This window comes from Chenopodium quinoa, unplaced genomic scaffold (genome assembly GCF_001683475.1).
Source record: "Chenopodium quinoa cultivar QQ74 unplaced genomic scaffold, ASM168347v1, whole genome shotgun sequence".
In the NCBI taxonomy this organism is placed as follows: Eukaryota; Viridiplantae; Streptophyta; class Magnoliopsida; order Caryophyllales; family Amaranthaceae; genus Chenopodium; species Chenopodium quinoa.
Window position 1 is genome coordinate 2,182,591 of NW_018743032.1, and position 9,545 is coordinate 2,192,135.

The 9,545-nt window shown below is 35.3% G+C and overlaps 1 protein-coding gene across 1 annotated transcript; it reads left to right on the plus strand.

Moving 5' to 3' along the window:
- The first annotated feature begins 3,758 nt into the window (after window positions 1-3,758).
- On the plus strand, window positions 3,759-8,776 carry LOC110730436 (cyclic dof factor 2-like). The gene is made up of 3 exons (XM_021910239.1): window positions 3,759-3,968; window positions 5,979-5,993; window positions 6,512-8,776. The coding sequence occupies exons 1-3, from the start codon at window positions 3,759-3,761 to the stop codon at window positions 7,874-7,876; spliced, it is 1,590 nt and encodes a 529-aa protein (XP_021765931.1). The 3' UTR covers window positions 7,877-8,776.
- Window positions 8,777-9,545: the final 769 nt, after the last annotated feature.

A 9,545-nucleotide genomic window follows, 5' to 3' on the forward strand; every position in this document is an offset into this window, starting at 1 on the left:
GAATCAATCAATGGTGGAATAAACTAAGAGCTAATGTATGGAAAACTAGAATAAATCAAAAGAATATAATAAATCAATAGGCTAAAACATCCAAGATCAAGTACCACCACAATTACGATCGATGAAATTATTTATCTACCCGGCCCTAACATACAATTCCAATTAACATGGGGAAAAGTAAATCCTAATCAATACCAAGGACCTCTCTCGAGTATCAATGGCTTTCCTAACATACAATCAAGCCTATTCTCATGGAATCATGCAAATTAGAGACATTAAACACTTTACTTCACTTCCCAATTATCATTTCAACTACTCTCGTGATGAATTTCAAACCCTAAATTAATTTACTCAATTCCGTTAAAACCCAACTCTCGTTGTGATTGAAAATATGGAATAATAACAATACTAATTATCTCTAATCTAGTATTGGCATAATCACAATCAAATTAGCATAAATAATCGCAATTGTCATTAGAGAATTTAAAGAATCAATTCATGCATCAATCACAATTGGGCTACCCTAGATCTTGGAATAAAACTACTCACACATATTAAAATAAACAATAACAAAAATAATCAAAGAAAACATAATTAAGAAATAAGTGATGAAAAGAAAATACCAAATCTTGAAATAAATAGAGACTGCAAAAGTAGAATCTTGAATCTTGAATTACAAGAGCAACGTAAGAGTTTTTAGAGAGAACTAGGTCTAAAAAGAAAAATACTAGATTGTGAAATATAATAAAGTTTGGGGTATTTATACTCCCAAAAAGATAAGAAAACGCAAGAAAGTTTAGCGCGTAATCTTCTAAAGAGGCACGGACGTGCCTACAAGAGGCACGGACGTGCCTAATTTCGAGTAAGGTTTTTCTTGTCTTCTAGACTCCAGGCACGGACGTGCCTAGATAAGGCACGGACGTGCCTCATATGCAAATTCGAAGTCAGCAGGTGCACGGATGTGCCTATATGAGGCACGGACGTGCCTCACTTCCAGAGAGTTTTCTTCAGTTTCTGAGGCCCAGGCACGGACGTGCCTAAACTGGGCACGGACGTGCCTAGCTTCCAGATTACTTCTTCTTTCTTTCTTCAATAATACATGGGCGTGCCTCTCTTAAACATGGTCGTGCTTGACTCCAAAAAGGCCTAAATGACTCGTTCTTCGACCAACGAGCTTCGTGAAAGTCCATGGGCCTCGGTTTAGTCTCATAACTTCATAAAAATCTCCATAATTGCTTCGTTAATCCTGAAATACATCAAAAACAACAAAACTACCCATAAAAGCACCGAATCATCGAAACTAAACCAAATCAAACCAAAATGGACTAAAATACTAAGCAAGACTAATAAAAACAACTAAAAAGAAGCTAACAATTATGCACAAAACACGGCTTATCAGTTTGTGAACCTTTGTAAACTTAAATGAGTTTATTTTATCCTTAATTATCAATAAGAGAAGTATAGGATAGATTCGTCAAACAGTCTCATTGTTTTTACTCTTCACATTGAAACAAGTTTTCAGGTATAATTTGTGTGTGTTCTTTGCAATTTAATACTCCTATAATTGTTGTTGTTATAATGCATTTTTTTTTTTTAGTTGGTGATTTGTTGTTAATTGGGTTGATTGGATTGAGTAGATGGGATTATTTGGGCGGATTGAATTGAGTGTGTGACAATGCAGGTGCAAGCCACGCCGGACTAAGATTTGGACAATGCAAGTTTTTACTTATCTTATACGTCGTAAAATTAAACCAAGCTCAGTAGGTTTTTCAAGCTGAGCCAAAAGTTAACTAAAAACTTGTCTTAGACCTACAAAAATTTTTTAAAAAATTCAGAGGAAGCCTAAGCTTGGATTTGGGTTGAATTTTGTTTATAAAGCCCATCAAAGTGAGCCAGGATGGGGTCATTTTGATCCCCTCTATTTTTTAATTTTTTTTAACAAGATGATCCCCTCCACTTTTATAGTTTCATCGGCTTTTTCACTAAATACCCCTGAATTTTAACTTTATTTACTTAATACCCACGAGATTTTCAAATTCGCCATATACCATTCAATTATTCATAAAAATGTCACAACATGCCATTTTCATTAACTCTGTTAGTCATTAACGTTAATCTTTCCACGTGGAAGCTTGTAATTGGTTATTGTTTACATTATTTGTTTAATTAACTTAAAAAAATTATTAAAACCTCTTTTTTTAAAAAGAAAAATTCTCCACTAGTCAGCCACCGTCGCATCCAGCCTAACCTAACCCCCACACCCGGCAGGCCGGTGCTCAACCAAAACAACCTTCACACCGCTGCACACTAAGCAACCACTTTAACCCACAAACCCCACGCTCCACCAATTCAACGCACAAATCCGTTCAGTGGACACAATAAATTACCAGCCGTACCTCGCAAAACTAGCAGCCGCCCCTCCAAAAATTAAAACCATTGTTCGCCAAAACGACCCCCTCGCTTATTCACCGGCCCTCTCTCCCTTGTTCGGCGGTCCCCAAAACCCCATTTGAAACAACCCAGAAAACCAAACTCGTTTTTTGGGTTGTTTAAAAACCTAAACGAGTTTGGTTTTAGAGGTGGTTTCAGGTGGGGTTAAGGTTTTAGGGGCCGGTGGAAAAAAAGAGGGTGTTGTTTCGAGGAAGGAGGGCCATTTTTGTGGTTGGTTGGGGGGGGGGGATTGGTTGGAGGGGGGATGGGCGTCGGCCTGCCGGGAATTGGGCCAGCTAGGCGCCGGTCAACCGGAGGTGAGGGTTAGGCTAGGCTAGGAGCGACGGTGGTTGGGTTGGTAGTGTTTATTTTTATTTTTTAATTTTTTAAAATAATTTTTAAAATTTTTTTTAATTAATTATTTAAATAATAAATAACATTAACTAAGAACCAATCAAAAACTGCCACGTGACAGAACTAACCTTAATGACTAACGATGTTAACGACGTTAGTCATTAAGGGCATATTATGATATTTTCGTGAAATTGAATGGTATGCGGCAAATTTGAAAAATATCATGGGTATTTAATGATTAAAGTTAAAATTCAAAGGTTATTGGTGAAAAAACCGTAGTTTCATTATCCCTCGAAACACACAACACACTAGAAAAAATAACCAAGAAAATTTACATTTTACGAGACGTTTGGTTGGAGGGATGGAAATAAGAGGGATAAGAAGGGAGGATAAAGATAGGAGATTGATAGGTGAGACAAGTATAAATAATATTTATTTCAAGTTTGGTAAGTATGGGAAACAAATTAGGGATAAGTAATAAATTTATAACAATAATCTTACTAATTTCTACCCTTTCTCCTTACCCTTTCAATTTCATTAAGGATAATTTGATCTTTTAATACCCATTTCTAATCCCTTCTCTTTATACCACCCCTTAATTATAGAAATGAAAGGATAAGTGAGTGTTTTTATTCCTATTCTTAACCCCCTTCTAATCTCCATCCCTGTAAACAAACACTACATTTCTTATCTCTATTTTTAATCTTTATCCCACCCCTTTTATCCCCTAAAACAAACACGTAGAGGTCTCTGACTTTCTGTATCATAGGAAAGACCAAAAGCGGCTAAAACACACACCAAAAAAGGGTGGGTCTCAGATTTCCTCGCTTCCGTAAATTAGGCATTTTAGATTCTTGCACTTTTTCTCCCTTTTCTTCTTTCTTTCTCTTTCTTTCCTAAGTTGCGGAAAGTCAAAGAATAATACTTCGTAATTTATAAATTACAACCAAAAAGCTTCAAAAACAAATTTAACAATGGCGGAAACAAAAGACCCTGCAATCAAGTTGTTTGGTAAGACTATTCCATTGCAGGAGATTCCCTTGAAATCCCCAAAAAAGTGGTCACGAAAAACTGAAGTTCACCCTCATGACGTTGATAACGACGACGACGAAGGAGATGATGATGAAATTGATACAAAGGATATGGACGAAAATAGTATTCCAAGTGACAGAGAAATTGACAAGGTAAATTCTTCTGTTCCTTATTTATATAATTTCAATCATGTATAATGTAGCTTATAAAATTTTTGATTTATTAAATTTTCTATATTGTAACCTTCGTAATTTCGTTTTTCTACGTTGTGGCTCAACGTATATCACTTTCCGCATAACCTCAATATACATTTTGTTTCCATAGGGTAACTTTACCGTTAAAAAATTCCGTTAATGGACCCACTCTCCCTTTATTTATATTTTTTTATCGATTTGCGTGTTGGTAAATATTTCGTTAAAGGTTTTGGGGCTATTTTGGACGTCATGGATCCAAATTGAACCCAAATTTCACAAAAAAGTAACATAAATGCCTTGTTTTGCGTATTAAATTTAAACACGTAAATCGAGACATTTGTTAATAAGCAAAACAAGGTACTTTAGTTATTTTTTTGTCAAATCTGAGCTCAATTTGGACCTTTAAGACTAAAATAGCCCCAAAATCTTTAACAGAAGGTTTTCAAACGCGCAAATCGATAAAAAAATATTAATAAATAGAGAGTGGGCCTCACTAACATAATTTTTGACGATAGGATAACGGCAATGTTACGTATGAAAACAAAATGTATATTGGGGTTATAGACTTACAATGTTGAAAGTGATATATTGGGGCATAACATAGAAAAGTGATATATTGAATTTTTAATTTAGTTATGGTTCTTTGTTTGATCAGTTTGAGGGTGGGTGGATTTGAAATTTTTGTCATATTAAATACTTAATTGTACGCGTGTTTGACTAATTATATCTTTAATCACGTACAAGATAAAATATGAAAATTAGATGGATGTCACGACGATTCTAACAAAATGGCACATGTTAATTTTGCTATGTATGTAAGTAACAATAGATGGCAAATTCCCCATGAATAATTAGTGAGTAGAATAAATAAGATGGTAGTTTAGGAATGATTGATTTAAGCATTTTTAATGGGATTAGTCTAATTACATTTATTAATTATATTGATTTGCAAAGTTTCATTTCATATGTTGCTGTTATGTTTATCGTTTTCAATATTTATAGCTTACATTAGTATTTGTCCAATTACCGTATATGTACGAGATTTCTTAATGAAATTGGATTTGTATCAGAAAGTGGTTACACTAAATTTCAGTGTGTCATTACGATAGCGATGCTTCGTGAAGAAATATATATGTCAGTGGAATGGAGGTGAAATTAAGCTAATTGAATGAAAATTTCTGACTATGCCTATGTTTGTGAGATCTGAAGTAGCTTTAGTAATCTTGGTATTAAGTTGGCGCTTCAAGTCCTAAGAGTTTATCTATTTTCGGCCTTATAGGTAGAGGATTCAGCTGTGAGTGATGGATTAGTGGTGGTGTTAATTTTTAACATAATTCTGACTAGTTTTCTTTTTGAACACTTTAATCAATGACTAGCATAGGCAAATATTTCATGAGAATTTAGCAAATATTTTATAAATGACCTTGCAGGTATATTAGATAATAATACATAATGAATAACAAACGTTTAAATAGGCTACATAAAGAGGGAGGTATATTAAGTGTTGTTTATATATGGACTATGGAGTATAGATGGGAGTTTTTGTTTTCTTGGTCGTAAATGTTATCAATGTATTGGTGTTATTTGTGGTAGTATGTGATGATCTGTGTTTTTGCACGGGAAATTAATGACATATAGAATTGTAACTTTCATATTCGGGAGGACTAGATGCAATAGTGTGGTGGACACAATAATTTTTATACCTGAAAGAAAATGCTAAGTGGTTATGTGCATAAACCGGGATAAAGCAAGAATGGAAATGATTTTTTAAAATTCTGGAATGAAATGATGATCGTTGATCATATATGTGAGTCAGTAGTTAGTTATTGTAGCCTTTGTAGGTATATTTTTATACGCTGTGGATTTGATTCCTCTTGCATCGATTGTACATCAGATTTTGGGGTTCAAAATGTTGGTATTTACGTCCCAAGATTTCATGAGTCATCTCTGCTAATTCAAAATATGTAGCATTCTGATATACTGGTGAGTGAACCTGGTTTTGTATTTTTATTACATTCTTCCTGATTATATCATGGAAAGACAAATAATTCAAGTTATAGTCTCTCTATAAAATAGACGACCGAGGTTATGTACATTAAACCCCTGATAAAGTAAATGGTTTAGGGAAGTCCTGGAAAAGGCATGCTGTTATCTTTCGACACATTTATAAATTCATTCAAATTCTTGATGAATATTTATCAATGAGTTCATGAGTTAGTCTCAGAAGGTACTAACAGACTGAGAAACATTGAACCTCATATTTGTATCTTTATGCTGGTCATTTTGACTGATAAAGAATTGATATTACTGGAATTTGGTGTTTGATCATCATGATAATCTTTATTTATTGGTCAGTCAAAGCTGATCTATTGCAATAAAGGATACAACTTGATATTATGGTTGATTTTCTAATAGTGAAAACTTTTCTGGCTATTTGATGATTCGAAGGGAGGAGCAGGGGTTTAATCGAGAATTAGCATTGAACATTTCACTACATTTAAAACATAGCTGGTTCTAATGTTTTTTTTTTTTTTTTTTTTTTTTTTTTTCTTAATTTTATTTTTTCATTACATTATCAGATTGACCAAGACGGAAAGACATTTCAAACAGAACAAGTTAGAGTCTCACCTGAAGTTTCAAATAAGAGTACTTGTCAAGCTGTGTCATTAAGATGCACTAATAATCTTGAGGCTTTATCAGGTGCTAAAGAAAAGGCATCAGGTGAATCATTTGCTCCTGAAGAAGAAAAGGCAGAGATGAGTTCGTCCCAAAATACGACTCCAAAGAAACCTGATAAGATACTCCCATGCCCCCGGTGCAATAGTATGGACACAAAGTTCTGTTACTATAATAATTACAACGTCAACCAGCCTCGTCACTTCTGTAAAAACTGTCAAAGATATTGGACAGCTGGTGGTACAATGAGGAATGTGCCTGTTGGTGCTGGGCGTCGCAGAAACAAGAACTCAGTCTCTCATTATTGTCAAGTCACCATTCCAGAAGCACTCCATAATACTCAGCCTGATATTCCTAATGCGTTCCACCCTGCACTACCAACTAATGGCACCGTCCTCAGCTTCAGCTCAGATGTACCCCTTTGTGAGTCGATGGCATCAATCTTAAACCTTGCAGAAAAGACAGAAAATAATTGTTCGCGTAATGGATTTCAAAAGCCAGAGGAGTTAAAAATACCCAATCGTTTCGGAGGCTTGGAACATGGAGGTAACGACTTTGATGGATCAAATTCAAATGATTATGCTAGCAAATCGGCTTTAAATGAGTCAGCAGCTCCTTATAGCCTTCCCTTCCCTCAAATCCCATGCTACCTCGGAGCACCTTGGCCTTATCCTTGGAACTCAACTCAATGGAGCTCACCTATAGCAGCTCCACCTTTCTGCCCAAACGGCTTTGCTATTCCTTTTTATCATGCACCTCCGTATTGGGGATACAATGTACCAGGAACATGGAATATTCCTTTGATGGCCCAATTATCTCATGTAAGTCATTCAAACTCGAGCTCTGGCCCAAACTCTCCTTTAGGAAAACATTCAAGAGATGGGACTATGCTAAGTCCAACCAATTCTGAGGAGAAAGAGATGGAAGGGACCGGTTCCGAGAGATCTATTTGGATCCCAAAAACCTTGAGGATTGATGATCCAGGAGAACTAGCAAAAAGCTCAATATGGACAACCCTTGGGAAGAAAAATAGTGAGAAACCAGTAACTATAGGTCGAGGTACTGGTCTTTTCAAGGCATTCCAATCAAAGCGCGATGGGAATGATCCTCACATGGAAACCTCTGCAGTACTGCAAGCAAATCCAGCAGCCTTATCTAGGACACAAAATTTTCAAGAAAACTCAAGATGACCCAATATGCATTTGTTCATTTCTCTCCGTTTCAATGGAAATTGAGGGCTTTCTGTAACAACATTCAACTTTCAGCCTAAATCTAATCGTCGAAAATTTACTTGACAGCCTTACAAGTGCAATTTCAGAACAGACTTAAAGACAAGTAAGCCTCTTAATTCTTTTTCCGAACTGGCTCTTTATATATAACAAGCTAAGCACTGAACCATTCCGCAAGCTGAGACTGAAGAGATTTGATTCATTCTTCTCCTTTGATATATTCTCCTCATGGCTGTCAGTAATAGCATATGCTGGTGCTGCTATAGATTCGCTTTCGATTTTTCTCGAGATTTCATTAAATGTATATATATACAGTTGCATAAGTGAGTGAAGTAGATGTTTTTGGCATGATACCAGGTTGTACATAAATAAGTAGCTGGAATGAATGTTAGAATGGAGTTTGTTGTAGTGTGACAAAAATCATCTTGCACCAAAAACTTTAGTCAATCATGGTTTTTGTTTAGTCGAACTCTGTGATTACGAGGAAGGTTTTGCCTTGTTAAAGAACAAATTCTTTATAAAATTAGTTTTTTTTTTTTTTTTTTTTTTTTTTTTTTTGAGGGCTTATAAGATTCACCTCATGGTACTCCACGCCCAATAAAACGGGGTAAAAACTCAATAAACAAAATGAAAGAGTGTAAAAGCAGAACCTTAAATTTAACAAAATAACAATTTAACATAAACAAGTAACACACTAACATGAAACTAACTCATTTATAAAATTCATTTCATGAAATTAAAATTTTTCTCTCCGTTTTCACTCTTCTTTGTTTTCTCTCTATTTCAAACTCTGTACTGCTACAACTCCATTAAAATTCTTCAATGGCTTTGAGGATAGCTGATGGCATTCACCACCTTTTGTTGTAGCTTCTTGGAGAAGTTTTTTTTTTTTTTTTTTTTTTTTTTTTTTTTTTTTTTTTTTTTTTGACAAAAGAGAACTTCATAAATAAAAGCAGAATTACAACCTAAGAGAGCTACGCAACACGCCTAAACAAACCCTCATATAGGGCTTGCTCCATACCATTAGAGGAAGAACAAAGAGAACAAAATAATGAAAAAGTCTTGCAGCATACCAATAGCTGCGGAGCCTCAACAACCAAGAGGATCGTACCACATCCATACTGCGGACCAAGAGATGCCAAATTAACTGAAATAGTCGAGATGGACCAAGAGAATGCAAGACATAATCATTGAAGAGAACCAAAACTGGAACTGACGACCTCGAAGGAGATTCATGATGGAAGTTGTTGGGAGACGGAAAAACCAAAAATTGAATGTACCTAGTTGCTAAAGAACAGACCTTTGACACCATTCCACTCCTAGGGGTTGAAAAACAAACCCTGCATCCTAGGAGTCTGGGAACAAAACCAATACCAATAGAGTCATATTCTTTAACGACTCTACCATGAGAAATCATGCATCCAAATGCAAGCTCTCTCCTTGCAACTCTACCAATAGAGAATGCAAGAAAATGGAGGACTTTGCTTATCCTAAACGCTAAAGATAGGAAGCCTCCTTCAAGATTTTGATTAAAGCGATGACTAACTTTATCATCACTAAAACTAACAAAGGAATTATAGCAATTGTATGAATGCCCATATCATCCCACAACCAAGCAACAAGAACAACA

What these genes read in the sequence shown, in the direction of transcription:
- LOC110730436 (XM_021910239.1), top strand. Translation starts at nt 3,759, where the DNA reads ATGGCGGAAACAAAAGACCCTGCAATCAAGTTGTTTGGTAAGACTATT.